The 25,707-nt window shown below is 47.8% G+C and overlaps 1 protein-coding gene across 5 annotated transcripts in view; it reads right to left on the bottom strand.

Annotated features, from left to right (window-relative positions):
* LOC142488033 (uncharacterized) overlaps nucleotides 1-25,707 on the bottom strand; it is a 68,831-nt gene that overhangs the window by 28,595 nt on the left and 14,529 nt on the right. For 2 of the 5 annotated variants that reach the window (XM_075588380.1, XM_075588384.1), the window contains 3 exons: nucleotides 9,712-10,022; nucleotides 8,985-9,098; nucleotides 8,495-8,608 (listed from right to left, as the gene is read on the bottom strand). In XM_075588380.1, the coding sequence (XP_075444495.1) occupies nucleotides 8,495-8,608; nucleotides 8,985-9,098; nucleotides 9,712-10,022 (539 nt within the window). Of the gene's footprint in view, nucleotides 1-8,494; nucleotides 8,609-8,984; nucleotides 9,099-9,711; nucleotides 10,023-15,658; nucleotides 16,416-25,707 lie in introns of those variants that run through there. The other 3 variants (XM_075588382.1, XM_075588383.1, XM_075588381.1) reach the window with 3 other exon arrangements.

Genomic DNA, 25,707 nt, shown 5'->3' with positions numbered 1-25,707 from the left:
CCCCTTAATGACTGTAGCGGTTAATAACCGCTATGGTGATTAAGGGGTTAGGGGACATTACTTTATATGTTTTAATTTTTGTCTCTTTTTTGCAGCAAGCAGCGGAGAGGCCGTGGGTAGTGGGTGTGGTTATTTACACGGGATCCCCCTCCCCACATTTAGATACAGTACACTGCACTCACAGAAACACAGGCCAGGGAGATTTAACTGACACAGTAGGGGGAGGGGGGCTTACACAGATTAGACAAAGCAGGGAATCTTAGCAGACACAATAGGGGGAGGGGGTTTTACATAGATTACAGTGAAGGCAGGGAGGTTTAAAACACACAATAGGGGGAGGGGGTTTTACATAGATTACAGTGAAGGCAGGGAGGTTTAAAACACACATTAAAAATATGTATGTAATGTATTTATTGTTTATTCTGCCTTAACCCTTCATTACCTTAGCGGCTATCAGCTATGGTAATGAAGCAGCATTTCTGTATTTTTAATAATATTGTGCAGGCGCAGGGGGTTCCTGAGCATTAATTTCTGGCTCAGGAACCCCCTGCTCACTGTACAATATTATTAAAAATACAGAAATGCAGCTTCGTTACCATAACACATAGCCGCTAAGGTAAAGAACGATTCTTTATTGATGTGTGTGTTTTATTCACTGTGTAGATGTGCAGAGGGTCTCCGGAGCAGAAACGTTTTGGTTTCAGGTCCGGGGACCCCCTGCTCCCCGAGATACAGGCCCCTTTTGGGGGTGCCGGTATCCCTCTGCTTGGTTTACAGGCCGCGGTCACGTGATCGGGACCTATAAACGCAGAGGGATACCGGCACCTCATAAAGGGGGCTCTATCTCAGGGAGCAGGGGGTCCCCGGACCTGAAACCAACGCGGTTCAGCTCCCGAGACCCCCTGCACATCTACACTATGAATAAAAATGTATTTTAAATAATTTTTAATGTGCCGATGTTTGCGCAGAGAGAGCAGCGGATCTCTCTCTGCTGCAAACACATCTCGCCCCCGCCGGCCCATAGTATCATTTATGTGCATATACAGTACTGTATGTGTACAGTACTGTTTGTTAGGGGTTATAGGGGTTGTTGTTATACAGTATATATATATATATATATATATACTGCATTACAATTCATTATAGGGGACGGCTTCAAAGACAACAGCTCGCAAACGCCCCCATGTGTTTTTACACGGCATTGCAGTATTGCAGCCAGCGGGAATAAAATGTTTAAATCACAGCCGGGAAAATAACGCAATACACTCCGGCTGAAAACCGTACAAAACCTCAGATCACCGGGATATTCCGAAATTCGCGGGACTAGCCGAGTTAGAATAAAGTTGGTCGCCTCTGTATAACTACATAGAATAAAAATATGGACAATAGCAGGAACAGCATCCGGTTGGTTAAACCCGAGTGACACTCACAGGACAGCAGAAAGTTAAAAGCAATGTGCATCCACTATGCTGATGGATTCTGTTACCACATGATGAGAACCGCAGGGCTTCCAGTTTACCGTGACCTCTCCCGTATGCCTCGGTTCCTCAAACCAGGAAGGAACGTGTCTGGTGTGCTCCTCCGCGTCCCGTGTCGATTCGGGACCGGTAGTGACGTCACCGGACGTTGCGTCACAAGCGGGCGGGACCTTCTGGCAATAATGGAAGGGACGGCGATCGCAACTCCTCTGCTGCTTCTCACAATGTGGGGATAATGGGCACAGATACTCCTCTCTCAATGTCCTGCAATGTCCAGCAATGAATAAAATAGCCCTACGCGTTTCGTGTGTGTAACCACACTTCTTCAGGGGTTAAAATGATGTCAGTGATGCCCGGGATTTAAGCTCCCGCCCCCAATTTGATTGGTCTATCAATCATGGCGGCCTTAAAGCAATACCTACTGGCAGAATAGAAATCACATAAATTTATGTTTGATGTATTTTTATGTTTTATGTATGTGTTAGGTTATAGTTGTTTACAAATTGCAAAGCTTATCAAGTGTCAGTGGTTTCTATTCTGCCAGAAGGTATTGCTTTAAGGCCGCCATGATTGATAGACCAATCAAATTGGGGGCGGGAGCTTAAATACCGGGCATCACTGACATCATTTTAACCCCTGAAGAAGTGTGGTTACACACACGAAACGCGTAGGGCTATTTTATTCATTGCTGGACATTGCAGGACATTGAGAGAGGAGTATCTGTGCCCATTATCCCCACATTGTGAGAAGCAGCAGAGGAGTTGCGATCGCCGTCCCTTCCATTATTGCCAGAAGGTCCCGCCCGCTTGTGACGCAACGTCCGGTGACGTCACTACCGGTCCCGAATCGACACGGGACGCGGAGGAGCACACCAGACACGTTCCTTCCTGGTTTGAGGAACCGAGGCATACGGGAGAGGTCACGGTAAACTGGAAGCCCTGCGGTTCTCATCATGTGGTAACAGAATCCATCAGCATAGTGGATGCACATTGCTTTTAACTTTCTGCTGTCCTGTGAGTGTCACTCGGGTTTTACCCAACCGGATGCTGTTCCTGCTATTGTCCATATTTTTTATTCTATGTAGTTATATTAAACTAATTTTAATTATAGCTTTGCCTTTGTAGCTGTTAGCTGTAAGTCCTGAGTGCTGTTTGCTTGTCCTGTTTGTGTTGTTGCTATGTCCTGTGAGTCCCTGTCTGTGTAATGTAATAGCTGTGTTGCACTAAATATATTTTTATTTCATTACATGTTCCACTTCCCACGGATGAGGTATCTGGTCATCACAAAACCAAGAGTTTGCTGATCATTCCGAAATTTGAACTATCTTCATTGGATCACCCCCCTGCACCTCCCACCACCCTCCCCTGCACCTCCCACCACCCTCCCCTGCATCTCCCACCACCCTCCCCTGCATCTCCCACCACCCTCCCCTGCATCTCCCACCACCCTCCCCTGCATCTCCCACCACTCTCCCCCCTGCAGCTCACATCATTCTCCCCCCGCACCTCCAATCACCCCCCTGCACCTCCCACCACCCTCTCCTGCACCTCCCACCACCCTCCACTGCACCTCCAATGACCCCCCTGCACCTCCCACCACCCTCCCCTGCACCTCACATCACTCTCCCCCCTGCACCTCACATCATTCTCCCCCCGCACCTCCAATCACCCCCTGCACCTCCCACCACCCACCACCCTCCCCTGCACCTCCAATCACCCCCCCTGCACCTCCAATCACCCCCCCTGCACCTCCAATCACCCCCCCTGCACCTCCAATCACCCCCCCTGCACCTCCAATCACCCCCCCTGCACCTCAAATCCCCCCCCTGCACCTCCAATCACCCCCCCTGCACCTCCAATCACCCCCCCCCTGCACCTCCAATCACCCCCCCCTGCACCTCCAATCACCCCCCCCGCACCTCCAATCACCCCCCCCGCACCTCCAATCACCCCCCCTGCACCTCCAATCACCCCCCCCTGCACCTCCAATCACCCCCCTGCACCTCCAATCACCTCCCCTGCACCTCCAATCACCCCCCCGCACCTCCAATCACCCCCTGCACCTCCAATCACCCGCCTGCACCTCCAATCACTCCCCTGCACCTCCCACCACCCTCCCCTGCACCTCCCACCACCCTCCCCTGCACCTCCCACCACCCTCCCCTGCACTTCCCACCACCCTCCCCTGCACCTCCCACCACCCTCCCCTGCACCTCCCACCACCCTCCCCTGCACCTCCCACCACCCTCCCCTGCATCTCCCACCACCCTCCCCTGCATCTCCCACCACAGTCCCCTGCATCTCCCACCACCCTCCCCTGCATCTCCCACCACCCTCCCCTGCACCTCACATCACTCTCCCCCCCTGCAGCTCACATCATTCTCCCCCCGCACCTCCAATCACCCCCCTGCACCTCCCACCACCCTCCCCTGCACCTCCCACCACCCTCTCCTGCACCTCCCACCACCCTCCCCTGCACCTCCAATGGCCCCCCTGCACCTCCCACCACCCTCCCCTGCACCTCAAATCACTCTCCCCCCTGCACCTCACATAATTCTCCCACCGCACCTCCAATCACCCCCCTGCACCTCCCACCACCCACTACCCTCCCCTGCACCTCCAATGACCCCCCTTGCACCTCCAATGACCCCCCCATCTCCTCCAATGACCCCCCCTGCTCCTCCAATCACCCCCCCTGCTCCTCCAATCACCCCCCCTGCTCCTCCAATCACCCCCCCCCCTGCTCCTCCAATCACCCCCCCTGCTCCTCCAATCACCCCCCCCTGCTCCTCCAATCACCCCCCCTGCTCCTCCAATCACCCCCCCTGCACCTCCAATCACACCCCCTGCACCTCCAATCACACCCCCTGCTCCTCCAATCACACCCCCTGCTCCTCCAATCACACCCCCTGCACCTCCAATCACACCCCCTGCACCTCCAATCACACCCCCTGCACCTCCAATCACCCCCCCGCACCTCCAATCACCCCCCCTGCACCTCCAATCACCCCCCCCTGCACCTCCAATCACCCCCCCTGCACCTCCAATCACCCCCCCTGCACCTCCAATCACCCCCCCTGCACCTCCAATCACCCCCCCTGCACCTCCAATCACCCCCCCCTGCACCTCCAATCACCCCCCCCTGCACCTCCAATCACCCCCCCCTGCACCTCCAATCACCCCCCCTGCACCTCCAATCACCCCCCTGCACCTCCAATCACCCCCTGCACCTCACCACCTCAATGCACCTCACCCCCTGCATCTCACCTCAATGCACCTCACCCCCCTGCACCTCACCTCAATGCACCTCACCTCACCCCCCTGCACCTCACCTCAATACACCTCACCTCACCCCCCTGCACCTCACCTCAATGCACCTCACCTCAAATCACCCCCCTGAACATATCCACGTTGGGATCAGGGGGGGAAGCGGCCGCAGAAGACCTCAGCTGGCTGTGACTTCCCCCTCCGTCCCACGTTGGGAGTGGGGGTGGGGAGGAGGGAGGGAGCAGGGAGGGGGAGCCGCCATTTTTTTTTTTAATCTCATCGCGGGCCGCAGAGAGAGGCCAGGCGGGCCGCATGCGGTCCGCGGGCCGTATGTTGTGCAGGCCTGCTGTACATTACTTCAATAAAAATTACAAGTTACAAAAAAAAAAAAAAAAATACAATTCATATCATTTCCCAAGCACGCGGCCTTGGTGTAATATTTGACTCCTCTCTTTCCTTCTCCTCTCACATTCAAAACAAAGAAAAAAGGCGCACTGCAGAAACGAAGAACTGGAGGCAAAAGTAGAAAAAATAAAAAGAGTTATTGAGACACAGCCTAAGTTAAAAGAGAAACCTCCAACGCGTTTCTCGCCATTGGCGCTTTATCAAAGAGTGGTTTCCGGAGTCTAGAGAGTGTCACGTTATAGGCACTCCCCGCCGGAAACACTGCCTACCTGTATCCCAGGTAAAAACGTCCCATGGGAAGAAAATAGTCCAGGGAAAATGTAACCACGGAAAGAAGGCAGTATAACTGTGGGGGAGAAATCAAGCAAAAGGACACAATAAAGAATACAATAACAAAAAACTTAAATAGACTCATAAGGACAATACAAATTAAATGAAAAAGCATCAAATTTATAAGTGGATAGGACGTGGAGAGAATAAAATTATTTTAGATTAATTAAATTAACTATAACACCAAATAATATAATATAATCATGTAATAATAAATATATAATAAAAGTAAACTCAACTACCAAGGCAAAGAACAATTTGAATCTTGATAAGGGGGATATACATAATGAATAAGATGTAAATAAATAAACCACACTGAGAAAATTGCCACAGTAAGGATACAATACTACTCATCAAATGTGACTAGAGAGACACATATGTATCTCAATGATAGAAACAAATGTGTATGAAAAACACACAGTATTATATAACCTGAGAATGGCAAAGGAATAATATAGCTTAGAGAAAATGTTTTAGGTCCCATTCTGTATTAATCCCAAAAGGGGATAGAGTATTAAGTGAGTGGATCCAAAACATCTCACGCTGATTAAGCTGTTTAATTCTATCACCCCTCGTGTAGGAACAGGTATAGATTCAATCCCCTCGTGTAGGAACAGTTATAGATTCAATCCCCTGTGTAGGAACAGGTATAGATTCAACCCACTCGTGTAGGAAGAGGTATAGATTCAATCCCCTTGTGTAGGAACAGGTATAGATTCAATCCCCACGTGTAGGAACAGGTATAGATTCAATCGCTGAAAAATCAAAGTGGACAAGTTTCCCAATGTACAGTTTGTAAAATGTTTGGAAACTGGGAGCATCTGATCTAGTTTTTTAATAGAACGAATGTGCTCCATAATTCTGACCTTCACTGGTCTGATTGTCCGCCCAACGAATCCTCGACCACAATCGCAAGTTAAATAATAAATCACAAAATTACAATTACAATGAATAAAAACTGGAATTGTGTGTGTTTTCTTACTGTGTACAATATCAATAGATTTGATAGGATTGGCATAGCAACAAATACACATTTACCATATTTAAAAAAAAAACATGTATTACATTTGATTCATGAACACAGTCTGACCTGGAGGTAAATAAACTAGGCGAAAGATAGTTTGCCAAGGATTTAGCCTTTCTAAATGCAAATATTGGTCCTTGTTCAATTGGCTCTAAGGTCTTCCTCCAAGGTGAGCACTTCCCAATGTTTCTGGATGATTGAGGGGATTTGATCTATGCCGTGTAATAAACAGCAGATTGGACCCTTCGGGAGTGCCCTGGTCTCCTTGATTTAAACCCCCTGCCTAGAACCAGTCGAACCATAAGACAGTAACTCAGCATGAGTACAGAGTTTGGCATTCATGTAAGCCTCCTCTATTATTTATTTATAAAACATTTTACCAGAAAGTAATGCATTGAGAGTTACCTCTCGTTTTCAGCTATGACCTGGGCATAGAGTTAAGACACTGATATGAGTAAACCGCTGAAGGTTAATGGCCGAGTGCCTCCAACATGTATCTATTGAATCTGCAGTCCCCTACTGGGACAAAATAAAACAGGCAGAACTCTGAGTTACGCACTATACTGCAAACTCTTATTCTTGTGTTTTTTCTAAATAAACCCAAGAAGACTGTGTTGGTAAGAGCCCAGAAAGTCGTCAGCGCTACGCAAGTGTGGCGTTTGTCACGTATAGTGGAGAATGTGGGTCTGCAAATAAATGCGGGGATTTAAAATGGCCGCCCAGCCGAAGTAAAGTACAGACTCTGAGAGTAAAGTTTGTCCCTACTGTGTATGACTACCAGTTCGGCATACAGCATACACAGGGAAACGTGTGAAAAGTGTTGACGCAATAGCACCTCCAGAGGTCAGGGTGAAGAATACACCTGAAAGTGCAAAAATGGAGGAAAAATGTGTTTAATGTGTCATGTGTCTGACCACACAAAGTGGTGTCCTTTCAGGAATGAGCGTCTGAGTACCCAGTGTGTCCCCGCAGAACAGTATGAGAGGGAGCACGAGAATGTCCAGAAACTGAAGCAAGAGCTAGAGGAGCAGAGACGCTGCTCCATCCCCAACAGTCAGGATGACCAGGAGAAAGAAACCTGGGAAAGGCAAGCTGATGGGACCCTAGCAACGAGATTTGTAGAGACCCTAGACGTAATGAAGGCAGAGTTCCTAAACGTAATGAGGGATGCAATCATGCACATAGAGCCAGCACCAGGAAGAGATGGAGGCTCTGAGAGCAGAACTGCGAGATGTACGCAAGGAACAGGATTCTCTCAAAAGTGGACTAAACGTATTGAAAAGGGAGAAAAGCATTCAAATTATTCAGAAGCACTGCAAAGCTCTTATCCAAGGAAGAAGGGAAAGAGAAAATTATCGGCGTATACGCGCCGCAACTATCGTCCTAAAGGCTGCCTACAGAGGGATGAAAAACTCGTCAGTTTAATCAGCTCGTTCTCCCTCACCTGCTCTCCTAATTACAGAAACAGGTATTTATGGCAGCTAGCCGTGCTGCTTCATTCTCTCTTCTAGAGCCTGGAGGCAGGGGGCACGCTGCTCCCACGTATCCAGTTCGGGGAGAACGCCCCCACCATCACTTTCACTGTCCGGAAGAATTGCCTGGACTCTTGGGATACTGTCCCCATCTATCAGTTAAGCTATGTCTAAAGAACGGATATTATTGCGTATCTAATGAACCTAAATGAGAGGGTATTGTTTAAGCTGGGGAACCAGGTTTGTTAGGGAAGGGTCCCTTGAATTTGTTTTCCCAAATGTGTTTTATCACATCTATTGATGGTCAGATACCCATAACTCTGCATTTCCAACCTTTATACGTGTTTGAGAGCCATATTGCACTTCTACCTCTGCTGCATGTGGCTTGCCCCAGAACACCCAGCAGGCCTGGGGACTTCCTATGAGAGGCAATTAACCATGAATAATCACTTAATGTGACCATGCACCTTGTAACAAGATAACTTCCCTTTGTGCAGACAAAGCCGAAAAGGTACTCACCAGAGACAGGAAATGGAACAGTTTCACTCTTTATGGAGGTCAGGTGTTCCTCTGGGGTTGGCTCTTCTTTCTCCAACTTAATCTCTAAACTCTCCAGTACAACCACTGGGAAACCTGGCAATAAGAAAAGGGAAATCCATCATGTAAAGCTGGGAGTGCGGGCGCTTCTTGTGACATCAGAATACAGAAATACTCCATACTGATTCCAATGGGGGAGGGGTGAAGTGATTGATTTTACTTTGTTAGTAACCCTTTGAGTGCTGAAGAAGTTTTTACCCCCAAATGCTGAAAACATTTTGAAGCTACCAATGTTCAAACCTCAATAACAATAATATTCCCAATATAACCTTAGACAAATTATTTTTTTCATTAGGACAGGTATCTTATAATTGTATTCATGCTTTAATATTATTTCCCAAAATATTGTACACATTTCAGTCCATTTTTAAACATACTGAATACAGATAAGTGAGGATGTAAGGGTACTTACCACAAACAGGAAAAGCATCTATTTCTTCCTTTATTGGGGTCAGATGTTCCTCTGTGTCTGTCTCATCTTTCTCTGATTTAATCTCTAACCTCTCCAACACATCCACTGGGAAACCTGGCAATAAGAAAAGGGAAACCCATCATGTAAAGCTGGGAGTGGGGGCGCTTCTTGTGATTTTACCTCCTCTGATATTGGTATAATATAATACCTCGTGTAAAGAAATGTATTACAGGCATACCCCGCATTAACGTACGTAATGGGTCCAGCACATGTATGTAAAGCGAAAATGTACTTAAACTGAAGCACTACCTTTTTTCCACTTATCGATGCATGTACTGTACTGCAATCGTCCTATACATGCATAACTGATGTAAATAATGCATTTGTAACAGGCACTATAGTCTCCCCGCTTGCGCACAGCTTCGGTACAGATAGGGAGCCGGTATTACTGTTCAGGACATGCTGACGGGCGCATGCGCGAGCTGCCGTTTGCCTATGGGGCGATATGTCCTCACTCGCGAGTGTACCTAAAGTGAGTGTCCTTAAACCGGGGTATGCCTGTACGAGCCCTTCTGGCAGAACATGACAGAGGTGAATATATATTATCTTCTTACCTGGTGTAAGAAAACAAGATTAGTTTGGGTGTTTGACTCACATAACTGCAAAATAATCAGATATTCCCTCCTTGCAGATTTCAAAGACACCAAAATATCTCCTCTATACTCACTTAACAAGCGTGGATCCATGCTGGCAGAGGGCAGTGCTGCTCTGGGAGGTGCTGGCAGTGGGCAGCGCTGCTCTGGGAGGTGCTGGCAGTGGGCAGCGCTGCTCTGGAGGTGCTGGCAGTGGGCAGTGCCGCTCTGGGAGGTCCTAGCAGTGGGCCGTGCTGCTCTGGAGGTGCTGGCAGTGGGCAGTGCTGCTCTGGAGGTGCTGGCAGTGGGCAGTGCTGCTCTGGGAGGTGCTGGCAGTGGGCAGTGCTGCTCTGGAGGTTCTGACCGTAGGTTACTTAATCTATATGTGTTGGATTTTAGAATGTGCCTATATATAAAACAGAATTGGAATGAACATTTTTTTTTGGACAAATATACAGCATTTAGTATCAGCTCTTTCAAACCTAAATTATTAACCCCAAAGGAGTCGGAGAAGACAGGGGCACCAAAAACACATATGGTCCATCCGCAAACAGGCACTTAATTTCAAACACTGCAAAACTTTAATGGCTCAGGATTGTGTCACAACACAACCATCTAGAAAAGTATAAAGAGAGTCGGAGATTAGCAGCCAAAAGACCAGTAAAGTCCTCATAGTGTAACATAGTAACATACTGTACAGTTCCATAGTAGGAATAAAAAGCAGATACTGTACATGAGTGAGACTTTGATAAATGCTCCCGATACTCTCTCAGGTCCAGCAGTTCTGCTCCATACTGACACAGTCTCACTTTCCTATTTCATACGGTGAGAAGTGGGTAATGCAGAGGAACCAGTGCAGTAACTTCCCCTCACCTTACCCCACCATAATAAATAGGGGGGTTTGATCCCTCACACCCTCATTAATTTGTTCCTCGATCACCTCCAGTTTCTCACATTCAGCACATTTGTACCTGGCAGGACATGCTTATATAAAGGAATGCCTGGGAAACACTGACATTTTACTCACTGATTATTTATTTTCCCCTGGTCTCTCAATGTCAGAACATGACATGAGGGAATAGGCTCTGCCCATCTGAAGGTAGGACACAGACTTCTGACCTGCTCACACCCTTATAAGCCCGTCCTATTATGACGGAATCACTGCTTCCCGACCCAGATAATTTCCGGGAATAGTTATATTCTGATACCGAATCAAAAGCTCTATTCTGTGTTAGATCTGTGGAAAGTATCTACACGTATAATACAAGTATTGCAAACACAATTTAAATCTGTCTATGAGTGGGTTTATTGGCTTTGCATCTCATCTCAGGCTATGTTTAAAAGCTGTGTTTAAAGCAGCAAGCATTGGCTTAAGGGTTTTCCATGTAATAATGGACTTGACAAAAAGGTGGCACTTTGTGCTCATTTGCATGTCATTTCCCAGAATCCCTTGCTGCAATATATATATATTTATTATTTGTTTTTTTTCCGAAGCAGAGTTATGTGAAATTATATAAACTTGCGTAAGATGGCATTCAAAGTGAGTTAGTACGTACATACCAACAGCAATTCCCTATGCCCTCTGTCTAGGCATGGGATAGCTCTCCTCTATACACGACTATTACTCTGCATCGTGGGTCAAGAGTTGCTGACGGAGCAGGATTTGGAGGGTGAATACAGCAAAGGTAACAAACACATTGGTTGTATGTTATTTAATTATGTATTTTTTAGGATGCCCATTAACTGCCAATGTGCTTATCTATGCCACTTTATGGGTATAGATAATCAGTGACAAGCAATGTATATTTAGGCAAATGGTTGTTTAGATTTCATTGTAATGTATTTTGTGTGTTTTTATTTAGGTTGCCCATTCATTGTCAGTTTGGCAATCTATGCCCATTTTCTGGGCATGGCTTATCACAGTCACTGGCTTTACTGTCAAATGCTTGTTTTATTTAAACAGAGAGACTGCTCCATCCCTAAAAGTCAGTACGCCCAGAAAAAAGAGGCGTGGAAAATTGAAGCTGCTGCGACGAAAATCGGCAGAGCTGAAAAATATGATGAAGGAGGCATTGATGCAAACTCAGAGCTTCCACCTCTTTCCTGTGCTTGCTCTAAGTGGAAAAATTCCAGGATCAAGCTGAATTTTTCAAAAATAAAATGGAACAAGCTCTGAAGCCATTGGAGGTCAAAGATAGAGATTACAAAACTAAGGCCGCGCTTATAGTGCCGGCGACGTCGCCCGAAAACAAAACGCATTGCCGCCGGCACGTGCCCTTATAGTAAGTGCGACGGCGACAATGCGACGGAATATCCCGGAAACAATCCCTATGGATGGCTGTCACGGTAGACCAGGTTTTACCAACACATTAATACCGGGATTCTGGATTGAGCAGCACAAGGAGGGTAAAATAAATTGTAATTTATTTCCTTTTAAGACAAACACACAATACTTCACAATTACACTCAATAAACACTTACTGGGATGGGGAAACTAAATAACATGTCCATGGAACGAAACAAAGCCTTTGGGCACCCCTGCAAGTGGGTGCACGATGTGAGCCATGCAACAGTCCTTGGCTAGGGGCGCAACTTGCCACCCCTATATCTCCACCAAAAGGAAAGATTTGGTAATGTCCTTACAGGATTCGTTCAGGAATCCTTAGCTCAAACGAATTCTGGAAGAGGGGTATGATCCTTGGTTATGATGTAATTAACCCCTCACACTCCGGAACCGCTGATGCTGTAACTTGGACGTTTCTTGTTGAATCTTAGATGAATCTCACTGGGATTGCGCTGCAGGCATCTTTATAGGGTTAAGGGTCCTATTCCTAACATTTACAGCTAATCCCCTCGTGGGATTAACTTATCCACCTATCCCAGACTTGCCAGGAGTTCCTAGAACAGGCAGAAGTTGCTTCCTGGTTTGCCAAGAGCATGCTCTAACCTGACGCCTGAGCTGCTTAGCATACTGGGCCCAACCTCTTACCTGGCGACAGCAAGTCTGGGGTTTAGCTACCAAGTGTGAAGTGCCCATACTTCGCACCAGTATCTGATACTTGGGAAACACATAGGGCCTCTGAGGCTTTTCAACTCCGGACTTCTCTAGACACTGGGGCACCAACCTAGCAGGGTGCCCTTTGGAGTACGGAGATGAAAAATCCCTCAGCTCATTCATCCATAACATATGGGCATGTTAATGAATTCATTGCCGACCGGCAGGAAAGGGTTCCCGCCTTTACATTAAAAACACCATAGGCATACAGTTTATTTTTATATGTATGTTCTATGTGTGCAACAAATATAAAACTTATATGTATATGTATGGTCATGTTTTCTTTTTACCTAGCTGCACTCCAAAAATTAGAGTGCTAGCTCATTCCTAGCGCAACTTATCCACTTAATTGAATGTGCTCTGTGATGTGGGTTGCGGTTTGACCTATAATTGGTCTGGGTTACAAGCTGGCATACAAAATATCCGTGCTGACTTTGATCAGTAACCGCAGACACACACCATCAATTCACCCTAAGTGGATAATGAGACCGCTGGATACATTTTGACAAGAAGGCACTTCAAATAGACCGCAAACTACTTATCCAATTGACTTTGCGGTTTAGACGTCTGCGGCTTGGAAAGTGATACCTATTCTTCAAAGCAGCCAATTACTCGCAGGCACGCTTCTTCAATCAGCGCTTGGCACAGCACTAGAAGCTCCCCCTTGTGTCTCAAATACAATTTGTACAGAGCATATACAGTAGACATACATATAACTGCAGCTAGCTTTAGAGCTGCAAAACAGGGACAATAAAGATAGTGTAGGGGAAAACATGGTATTAGGGTGATAATACATTTTAACCCCTTCTGTCCCAACACGGTTTAGGATTAACCAACTGGGCATAATACCTTTATTATTGGCCTGGTTAACCCTCTCACCGCCACAATGGCCTACGTCCCCATCTCAACAGATTATTTAAAAACATTGATCCATCGCTGGAAGAAAAAGAGATTGAGATGGACAGGGCCCACAGGGCCTTAGGCCCTAGATCAGAAGAGCCCAAGAGATGCAGGGACGTGATCGTCAAGATGCAACACTACACCACTCAAGAAAGAATCATCAGATGCTGCAGGGAAAGAGGGGACATCCACTTCAAGAACAACAACCTCCAAATATTCAATGATCTTGCTAAAGAAACAGTGACCAGTCGGAGAGACCTAAAACCACTGACTTCCCTCGAGAGAGAGAGGGGAATCAAATACAGATGGGGCTTCCCATTCAAACTAATGATCATGAAAAACAGAAAACAATTTGTCCGGAGATATCCAGAAGAAAGTCCAAAATTCCTACATACCGCGGGATTATGCCACCTCCGGACAGCACAAGTCAAAGGCCCAAACATCAGAGACCAGAGCTGCAACGTCCCCCCACACGCCTCAGAATGGTTAGACATGGGGGACATCAATACCTGACATGCATCCTCCTCCCTCCCCCCCCTCAGTGCTCCGTGCCAAGACCCCCTCCATGCCCCAGCTCCATATCCCGCGCCCCGATCCCCCCTGTGCCCCGCACCCCAACACCCTCGTCCATGCCCAAAACTGCGGGTGGAGGCCGCAACCGTTCTGTGCCTGGACCGATTGGGTTGCGGACAGGAGAGGTGGAAGAGACATGGGTGTCCGGTCGGAGGAGCGCCAACGAACCAGGAGAGGAAGTGGCAAGGGGGACATTAAAGATCGGGGGGGGGGGGGAAGAGCAGCGCGAGGGCTCCGGAGCTCTGCTGGAGATCCGGATGCTCCCTGCCCCTCCACGCTGGTGCTGGAGCTCTGTGCTCTGCCGGAGAGCCGAATGCTTCCCCCCCTCCATGATGGCACTGGATCTCTGAGCTCTGCTGTAGAGCCGGACGCTTCCCCCCCTCCACTCTCCTTCATGCCCTGCGCCCGACCCCTTCGCCCAGATCTGCGGGAGGGGGCCACGACCGTCCGAGGTCAAGGCAAGGGACCTGAGGGAGGGGTGAGAGACAGGTGCCCAGTCTGAGGCTAGCCAGGAGTGGAGGAGAATAGCACAGACGCCCGGCCCAACCAACAACCCCAGCTACAACACCGGATGAAACTCTGCAGACACGTACAATCAGGTTTGATACCCCTGATAAATGGGCTCCAGCCGAGCGCCGACTTGGGGTCCGTGGTGGGTGGTGGATATTTGGCGCGGCACAAATGCCTGGGCAGGACTTGAGCCCGATACCAGTGGTACCGAGCAGAGCTTCGTCCCCTCCCCCTCTAGAAAGTTAAGATGGCCAAGCAGCTGTATCATTATCGTTAGCATAAATGAGGACCTAGAGGATATTCGGAGGGGCCCAAAAGTAAAAGTAAAAATAATGCTAAATGTAGTGTCAAATGCAGTGGGGGATGTTAGATAAAAGAAAACTTGGGCGCTACGTCAATGACAGATAGAAAAAAGTAAGATAGTAATAAATATTATCGTCATTTTAATGTCTCCCAAGTGGACCCCAAATAACGGGGGCACTTGATGCAAAGTAGGCTCCTGCAGCTCAACCCCACTAGGATCTATCCAGGATCCTTAGGTATATGTGAACAATAGAAACATGGGGAGCACAAGATAAATAAACAAATTCTTCAAATCAACGTATTTGAATCAACTTGCAGATCTCAATGATAGAATGGCTATGAGTATAACCAGACTACCATGGTACTCAGTGTAATGTACAAGGGTTGTAAACTACAGTCAATACACTCACACTGGTATTAGCAGAACCAGACTGAGATAGAAATGTAATATAGCATTACTTACACGGCCATGTGCAAGTACTTGATCCCTTAAATGTTTTCTTTCCTCCAAATTTCTGTCCAACAGGTGGGTCTTATCCTGGTTTTCTGGTGTTCAGCCTCACACTTGGCTTTTTGAACCAAAGAGTGCTGTACATGTACCCCCGTCACGTAATCCTCCCCCGTAATCAGGTCACATGTATGGAGAGAACATTAGGTTCAAATATAAGCCATTTATTAGCATAATAAAAATATACACTCACATGAAAAAGTCCTGGTCACCAACTGTAAAAGTCCATGCGGAAGCCTCCTCTGGACACAATTCGAGCAATGCGTTTCGCCGTTAATTCAGCCTTGTAAGGCTCAGGTGCACACCAGACGCGGTAGTGGGAACTTTTTCACGGAAGAGTGCACAGACCTTTATAGATCAGGTGGGCTTTGTCTTAGGCCGACAGGCTTCGAACAATACAAGAAAAATAGTCAATAGCATAGAACATGTCCACTCCACTAAAACAAAGGCAATCCTACTGGGCCTCGACGCAGTGAAGGCGTTCGACAGAATAAAGTGGACATTCCTGGACTAGACCATGCAGTCCTTTGGTTTCTCTGGACCATTTCTAGAAGGGGTCAGTGCCCTCTATCACTCCCCTATAGCCCTAGTTAAAATACCAAGTAATAAACTGAAGACAATAAATATTAAGAATGGCACAAGGCAGGGTTGCCGCCCCCTATCACCCCACCTCTTTGTCCTATCAATTGAGCCTCTGGCCTCAAAGATCAGAAAGCACCCAGTTATTCAAGGAATAAACATAGGTGACAATAATTACAATATATCGCTTTTCGCAGATGATGTCATCCTAACCTTAGCAAACCCACTGATCTCTCTACCAAATCTGCTGAAGTCACTAGAGAAATTTTGTGGGCTATCAGGATACAAAATCAACAAAGGACAAATCAGAAGCCTTGAACCTGTCCCTCCCACACCCCAAGATCCAAAATCTACTAAAAAAAAATCAAGTTTAAATGGCGACCAACTCATATTAAATATCTAGAGACAACTTCGCTAGAAACTACAAATTGCTCTATCAAAACTACCCCATTATTTCCCCCACTTCCACATTATTTGACAACATTAAAAAGGACCTATTGAAGTGGAGCAAGCATCAGATATCATGGATCGGTAGGATAATCTCCATAAAAATGAATATCCTCGCCACACTGCTATATTATTTCCAGACCCTTCCAATTTATGTACCCAGAGGTGAACTAAGAGCCCTACAGAACCAAATCTTTAAATTCATCTGGCAAGGGAAGAGACCAAGGGTGGCTATGTCCATGCTGATGGCCTCCAGATCGAGGGGCAGCATGGTGGTCCAGATATACTTCAGGACTTCCATGCAGCACAACTACGCCAAATAGTCATCTGGAATGTTGTTCTGCTGGGTAGCAATCGAATCAAGCTACTCAGAGGATTGCCCGTTATTAATATCGCTCTGGACAATAGGGGAAAAAAGACCAGGGACATAAAGAACCAGAACCTGTAAAATTCACAATGAACATCTGAACAAAAACAAAATGTAAACTGACTCAACTACCTCCCAGATTACCTCCCCCCCCCCCCCCCCCATTGATAACCCAAATTTCCCACCAGGGATGAGCTCAAGCCATTTCGACCAGTTTAAGAATAAAAACATTAAAAGGATAGGAGACTTTCTTCACAAGGGGAAACCCCCAAGACCTTAGAACCAAATATAACCCCAGACCTACCTCTATTCCAATTCCAACAAATTAGGCATTTCCTTCTGTCCATCTCTAGGAACTCAAAATTTCCGTAGCTGACCAACTTCAAGCACTTATGCAAAAAGGAAAAGTACCAAAAAGGACTAATAAGGATGTCATGGGAGAGGGGGTTTGGACCGGTATTAAAGGGGTTACACCCCATTTGGCCACCTCTCAACTGGGAGGCGAGGGGTTAACTGTAATGTTGTCCAGTACTGTAGTTATGCCCCTGCTTCAGCACCAACTGTGTATCCCCCTGTGAATATGTATTGTTCCCATTCCAGTGTCTGCACCAACACATACACTGGGATCTATGCGGGCGGGAAAGGGTTAATGTTAATTCTGTGTTTATGGCCCTTTGTCCCTTTTCCCACCTTTGCAGGCTCCATTTTGCAGTTTCTCCATAGGTCGCCATTGGGGCTCAATACAATCCTATGGAGATTCCGGCGATTTGGGCCCGTTTCCGTAGAAGACTTGCACGTGGCGCTCGTGAGGAGGAGCGGTGGTTCCCCATTGAAAGTAAATGGAGTAATGCATGTCAATGGAGATTCCTGGAAGCCGACCTCTGGAGACGAGCTGGCAGCCCGCCAGACCACAAAACCGCAAGAGCGGCAACATTGTCAAAAAAGAGCTTTGATCGCGCAATTGGCGTGGGAACTAGGGCCTCGGTCAAATTCACGGCCAATTGGTGTGGGAACTTTGGTTCTAGGGCACCCAGAAATAAAATTCCTTTTGCCCCTAGATGTTAGGAACCCCCTCACTTGACCCCAACAGGGTCCAACAATTAATGGCGACGAGAAAGGGTCGCGCCGGCCAGGAGGGTCCTACCATTGAATCCTAAGGCGGCGCCGGCCCATGCATTTCCTATGGAGGCGCCGGCCCTATTGATTTTAATGGAGGGAATGAGCAGAAACCTGGGACTCATAGCTCCGGTTCTGTTCAACCTAGAGGGCTGAGATTCGGTCACCGTGTAGTCCTAGTTCCGGCAGGATTGCATGGCAAATATCAACCCTCTCGGGGCAACAGAACGGAGTCAGGGTAATGGCAAAGTTTGTGTTTCTGCCATTGACTTGCATGGCAGAAAAAAAGTCACTTTTTGTAATGTGCTTTCAAACTGTATTTTTGTATCTCCGGTTCTGGGGGTCGTGGAAGGCTGATATTTGGCCACTATGGCAAGGGTCCTCCGGCATGAGGACCTGGCAAATTTCAGCCCACTCGGACCCACAGAACGGATTATTTTAATATGTGTAGATATTAAAGAATGTATTGTATTTTGGGTCTGGTATAAAAGCCCAGAGCCCATATGGTATGTTAATGCTCAGGGGGGAGACAAGTGGTCTACAATAGACCCCCTGATCAAAGGCTCCCCCACCCTGCTTGTGTATGCTACAACAAAGCAGAGCAGGAAGTTGGTACTTGGGATAAGTGTTGTGTTTCACACCTTGGAACAAAGGGTTTCCTATCCCAAGCAGACTGGGCGACGCCAGTCTTGTGGGAGGGGGGCTAGGGAAAAGAGCCCGATTAGAACAATGTCCACCCCTGTGGACAGGAATGACTTTGCCACTCAAGTGAGGTGGCAAAGGGTCATTAGTGGAGGTAATTGATGTCCAATGCCTGACACCCTCTGTGAACGTATAGGGCTGGAATCCCATATAAACCAGGGTAAACCCTATACCCATTGTCTTTCGTGATGTCTTCATTTGGAACCCTTATTGCTGAATGAATTACCAATCCTGTACCTGATTGCTTCATTGTCCAACCCTTAAGTGTCCATTTCTTGTCTGTTATTTGTATCATCTTGTGTGTTCTCCTTCTTTAAGGAATAAAATATATTTATTATATATAAGTAGTGTTCAATTCAACCCAGATATTTGGTGTATATTATACCCTGTCACTAGTGACGAAGTTGAGACATTAGGGGGTCTGACATAACAACATTAGAGTCAAAGCAGCCATTTTGTCTATTTTTGTTAGCCATCTTGTTATTGTTCTAGTCCTTGTCTGTCAATTACGTTGTAATGTGCTGTGCTTGTGTCTTCCATTTTGTCTTCTGTCTGTATGAAAGCTGCATGAAAGTTATAGTGGGTTAAAAGATTTTTCGCTCTCAGTGTTTACCAGCTCTGACCAGCCAAGCTGCAGAAGAAGGGAGGGGGCATACAGCCTTGAGGAGTGAGATTAGAATTAGAGAAGAGTTCTCACATTTAAGTGCCAGGTAAAGTCTTGAGAAGTGAGATCAGAATTAGAACCAACTTCTCAGCATTTGAGTGTCTGGTGGACTCAGAGATAGAAATAATTTCTCACATTCAACCCCTTAAAGAATGTATGTATCATTTCATTTTTGTTATGTATTACAAGATTATGTCATTTTAGGTGACGCACACTTCCATCATTTATTATGTATTGCAAACTTACATCAGTTTTAGCATTGTTATGTATTACAAAATGATGTCATATTTAGTGACGTGCAAGCCCCCCCATAAAGGGGTGGAACTTTAGGTTTTAGGGTATAAATATATGGCATACCGTGTTATTGTTAGAGAGCTTTTTTTCAAAAGCTGTCTCCGTTGTGCACTTGACTTGAATAAATTCACGTGTTATTCTGTTTCAAAATAACCTCAGACTGTGTTTTTTATTTACACTTTTCTCAGATGGCGCATTCCGAATAGGGACTCAATATCATTTACATCAACATCGTTTACCTGATCGGCAGGTGCACGCAGACCTCACCGCAGCAGGGGACACAGCCCCATACCAGCTTCTACGGCGAACTTATGGATAACAGCCAGCTGCTTTGGGCCAACACTTTGTGAGACACGGGGTTCTGGTAAGGGTAGCAGTTTCTGTTTTTCTTGTGATTTACTCTGCGGCATGTATCACTATGTGTAGCCCTGTACTTCTAACAGTCACTGCTTTTAGCCCCCACCCCGCTTTAGTCTAAACACGTGTGTTTGGTTATACCCTTATGCATATTATTTACTGCTGACAGTGGTGTGGTCACCTCCGTTCATCTTACACAGGATACCTTAGGACTGTTTACTTTATAGCAGGCATTTGTGTCACGAGAGCTTACGACATGCTGTAATTGACACCAAAAACTATATATATAAATATATATATATACCTGGGTTTGAACTGGGACGAGACTTAGATATGATAAATATAATTTATTCCTTGATAAAGGTGAACACAACAGATTATACAATAACAGCAAAATATAGACACTTACTTAAAGATTAGGACAGAAGTCCATCAGGATACAGATTTGGCCACTTCTCCCACATTTCAGTTGACATCACAGCAAAACATGCAGGCATCAAGACATTTGCATCAAAGACACAGGCCTGATGACATGCAGACATGAAGAACAATGAAGGACTTTCTTGCATGAAGAACAATGATAAAAGGGTGGCTCTTGACTTATATATCATTTCAACCCTTGTATCCCAGCTTACGGCCCCGTGCCGTCTAGCAAACGTCCCTTTCAAGCTTTTGAAGCTCGGTTTGGACTTCCAGGGTCCAGTGTAAAAAGTTACACTTACTCTGGTTAATTTCCTTTTGGTCAGTTTGGGCCAAGCATAAGCAATTAGCAACTTAGCCTTTGATGACCAGGTAATGTGAGTCCTAGCCTTTCCTGCTCATCATCATAACAGGGGGGTTCCTCAGAACTCAACCAAAATGTCATATTTACTGCAAATCACCTCATAACTTGAGTTCAGTAATACATATAGATATATTAATACATTCTGTCCCACCTGATGCTCGCAGAGAGACCAAACATTACAGTGTAATATGAAAATTAATAGAGATATTAATATCTGGCATTTCGTAACGGGTAAATGTACAGTGTTTAGACTCAAAAGGATGGGCTACATCCCACGGATACACATATGTAATTCTTATCATGTTCAGCCAAGGACATCTCATAATATTCTTATATTTAATAAGGTCACCCATTCAGATATCCTGCTTGGGGATACCTTTTGCTGGAAGGTGTGAATAACAAACACTTCCCTTCCTGGGTCTCGCATAGCAATTCCCCTGTGAAGCCAGGCTAAATTCTAGCAGGATGTCCTATTTAGCATACAGAGGTAACCCAGCTTTAAGGTGTCAAGACCATTTGGTTCCTCATGCATTACAAAAGGGCAGGCATTCTGCCTGTACATTAGTATTAGCACACCATTAGCATTCTGCCTGTATATTTCAAAAACTGCAGAAAGGCACTTTATCAAAAATATATGTTCCTCTTATGATAAAGTTATATTTTTAATATGTGGGTACTTGGGGGGTTTCCCTGAGGCTGCACCCCAAAGCTCAGGGTGCTAGCTTACTCCGTTCCCAAACTACCAGTTTTCAGGTAACTGTTTATTCAGCACTGCCTTTTGTCACCAACCTGGGTTTAAATCACAGGACAAACCAAATGCATTGCAGTTTTAAAACACAGAGAACCAATATTTAGGCACAAGCTTGCATTCCCCCATCTGCATCTATCATGTGAGGTTTTAAAACCTTCTCTTCTCTAAGACACCAGCTAAGAATACCTTGCTGGCAGGCAAGACAGGTTAAAATCCCCCCCCCCCTTTCCCCTCGTGTTCCAGACATCCCTGCCCTGCAGCTATTTCTCATAAGAGGCCACCCATACAAGGCAATCCACTTACAAGCTGACACAGGCAGTTGCAGGCCCATGAGGCAAAGGGAATACACAGATAACGCATTAACTAGCCCACTGGGCTTACACAGTTAACCCCACATACACAGTTCCTAGTTTATAACCCTCTGGGGGGACAGTATAAAAGGAGAACAAAAATTACAGTAAGGTACAAGATTAGACCCAAGAGCTGACACTCTCAGCCCATACCATATGGTTTCAGGGGCAGCCAGCCAGGCTCCACCTTTATTAAGGAAGGCCAGCTACGCCTACCGCCACACCTCCCCCCTCAATTATGAAGGCGCCAGGACAGTCACCATCATCAGGTGGCTTGCTGAGCCTGAAAAAATTGAGGTTGCCATGAAGAAACGGATTCCCTCTGGCTGGTTAAGTCCTCCGGCATTGACCGGTACACAGTGGATTGTAAAGTCCAGTTCCTGCAAAGCCGGGCATTCTCCTTTGCCTCCCTCTGCCCCCCACCCAGTGCCTTGTGAACCAAGTCCATGGTGAAAGGGGCTCCTGTGCAGACTATGCTGCACATTGCCCAGAAACTGGCATATCTCTGCACCAACAGGAGACCAGCTATATAGCACAGACCGTCGCTTTCCTGTCAACCAAGTCTGGGACAGGGCTATGTCACCATTCTGTAGGGACCCTACCTGCCCTGGCTCTGTGCCAACCTGTAGCTGCTCCGTTATACTCCTGACTCTCCTCCCTGGCTGCCTATCTACCCACAGCCCCTCCTTTGGGGACCCGGGGGAATCTGTCAGGGGGGTCACTCCTGGCCCATAAGCGCAAGGGACTTTCTGCCTACCTAGCCCACCCCTAGCTTCTGCCAGCTGCCTGACACCCCACTGACTTCCTATCTTCCCCTGCTTCCCGGGGTCTCCCTGCCTAGCCTCCCCTAGGCCCAGCACCTCAGCCCCTGCTGATGACTCCTGCTGCTTACCTCCCTGCAGCCCACCTGCACTCCTCTCCTCCCTGGGCAATCCTAACCCAGACCCTGGAACTACCTGAGTGCACCTACCTCCCTGACCTTGTCTCCTCCTTACCAGGGATGAGCTCAGGGGCACCTCTCCAGAGGCAACCGCCTTAGCTCTTGGCTGGCAGGTATCCCTGGGGTGGCAAAAACTGGCCACTGCCCATGATACCCCCAGCCCATAGCCAGGCTGCAACAGGGGGTTGCTGATCTGAGAAACCCCCTGGGGCTCTGCCAGGGTAACGGGAAACTCTAGCGTCAATACCTGATGCTTTCCCTCCCTGGCTACCACTAGCCCTCCTTCTCTCACTGAGATCTGCTGCTGGCTACCTACCTGCAGCCTCCCCTCACTCCGCTTCTCCCTAGCTAATCCTAACCTGGATCCTAGGGACACCTGAGTGAGGCCATCTCCCTGACACTGTCTCCCCATTACCGGGGATGAGCCCAGGGGCATCTCTCCAGATGCAACCGCCTTAGCTCTTGGCTGGCAGGTATCTCTGGGGTGGCACAAACTGGCCCCTGCCCATGATACCCCCAGCCCATAGCTAGGCTGCAACAGGGGGTTGCTGATCTGAGACACCCCTGAGGCTTTGCCAGGGTAACAAGGAAAACTGGCTCTCTCACTTGCTGCCTTCCCTCCCCGGTTCCCGCTGGCCCACCCAACCCTCTCCCAGGCAATCCTACCCTAGAGCTGGGTGCTAACGGGGCAAGCCCCTCTCCCTGAAGCTGTGCCCACATTACCGGAGGTGAGCTCAGGGTTGCTGGTGCAGATGCACCCACCTTAGCTCCTGGCTGGCAGGTAATCCGGGGGTGGTCTAACTTTGCCACAACCCCGGACACCTCCAGCCCATAGCAAGGCTGCAACAGTGGGGCTCTTAACGGAGAGTCCCCTTGCTGCTCCACCAGTGTAATGGGGACGTCTAGCTGCCCTACAAGCTGCCCGTCCTTCCCCTCCCCTGGTACCCCTATCTCCTGCCACCCCCCGGTCACCCCTATAGTGAAACAACAGGGTACAGTCATAGGGAAAAATAAGTCAGGGTCAGTCTGCGACTTGGTCTGGCTTACCTTGCTGGTCCCCGCAGAGACCGCCGCCTTCGTTGGTCCCAATTGCAGGGGGACTGGAGCGGCCGCCGCCGGCCCCATCTGGGCTGGGCAGCACCGGGCCACTACCGCAACAGCGCCCGGGTTGGGTACCGGTAAAACGGTGCAGGACAAGGGTCCCAGGTCTTTGTGGAGGAACACAGCTCCATGCAAACTTGGTAAAATAACCCCCTCCCGCAAACCCTGTCCCTCCCCCCAAATAAAACTGCCGCCGGCAGGATGCCGGAGTGGCGGCTTTTCCTCTGCCGCCGCCGCTGGTTCTCCGCCGGGATCAGGTGGATGGCCGCTGCTCTCCGCCGCTGTTGCTGATGCAGCCCGTCCAGGTTCTCCAGGAGACGTCCCGCGGAGGGTTGTCGCCCCGGCTGGGCGGGAGCCATCAGAGGATACCGCTAACTGGGTCATCTTTTCCGCAGCTCGTGAGCGTTGGCCCTGAGGGGCTTCTTCGCCTGACCGCGCACGGTCAGGGCACTGGGCATTATTGTGGCCCATTTGTTGGCAGTGCTGCAGCAACTGCCGGTGCTTCTCCGCCACCGGTGGACTAACCCCAGCAAGGGGCAACGGAGTCCAGAGCGGAGTTGCTGGAGCGCCGGGCTCATTCCAAAGCTTCTGCGCCGCCGGTGGACTAACCCCAGCAAGGGGCAACGGAGTCCAGAGCGGAGATGCTTGAGCGCCGGGCTCTGGGAGGGGATAAGCGGGTCGGATCATTGCCAGCTTCAGCTGCTCGAGCCGCTCTGCCGGGGACATCTCTCCCTGCGCAAACATCAGGGCCAGCAATTCTGGGTAAAATGGACTGGCCGCCGCAACGGCCAATACCTCTCCTAGTGCAAGACCACCCGCCCCCTCCACAAGTCTCTGCCGTCCCGGGGCTGGGTCCCTTCCCTGCTCTCCGGGCGGTGTGATGGTTACAGCAGCTGCGGATCTTTGCTCAGCCTGCCGGGTTTCATGCTCACCCATTGCTGTCTCTCTCTCAGCCTTGCTGGCTGCTGGTCCCCGCGCCGACTTGATGCACTCCTCCGGTCTCAGTGCCCGGCTCCAGTCAGACGGATGGCCGGCACTTTGGTTCCGGAGGAAATGCTTCTCACAAGTAGGGGAACAGTGAGGAGGTGCCATATCTTGTGTTATATGTTGTACACTGTGTGTTCAATATCTTTAGTCCCAGGAACTTGCAATTACCATCAAGTTCCCACTGGATCACAGTAGCCCGCAGAATACTGTAATCCAGGTCCAGTTCGGTCCCGCCAGCTGCCACCAGTTAATTACAAGCCTGTCACGAGAGCTTACGACAGGCTGTAATTGACACCAAAAACTATATATATATACCTGGGTTTGAACTGGGACGAGACTTAGATATGATAAATATAATTTATTCCTTGATAAAGGTGAACACAACAGATTATACAATAACAGCAAAATATAGACACTTACTTAAAGATTAGGACAGAAGGCCATCAGGATACAGATTTGGCCACTTCTCCCATATTTCAGTTGACATCACAGTGTGAAGGTAATAAAGTATTATAAGAAACTATTCGTCCATTTTGTATGCATTCCGCCATATTGAATCTGCTTTAACTGCAAGGCTTGGAAATAACGCAGTATGTTTTTATATAAGCTAATAAGTCTCTCTCTCTCTCTCTCTCTCTCTCTCTCTCTCTCTCTCTCTGAGGTGAATCGAAACTCAACCAGGAGCCTTTTTGCTAACTCTCGGTTTCCTGTGAATTCAGACGGTCTACAGAGAATCGAAACTGAAACTTATGGTTTACAGAGAATCGAAACTGAAACTTATGGTTTACAGAGAATCGAAACTG

Source organism: Ascaphus truei, chromosome 2 (assembly GCF_040206685.1).
Source record: "Ascaphus truei isolate aAscTru1 chromosome 2, aAscTru1.hap1, whole genome shotgun sequence".
In the NCBI taxonomy this organism is placed as follows: Eukaryota; Metazoa; Chordata; class Amphibia; order Anura; family Ascaphidae; genus Ascaphus; species Ascaphus truei.
The sequence above is the reverse complement of the archived record's forward strand: the minus strand, read 5'-3'. Positions and strand labels throughout refer to the sequence as shown.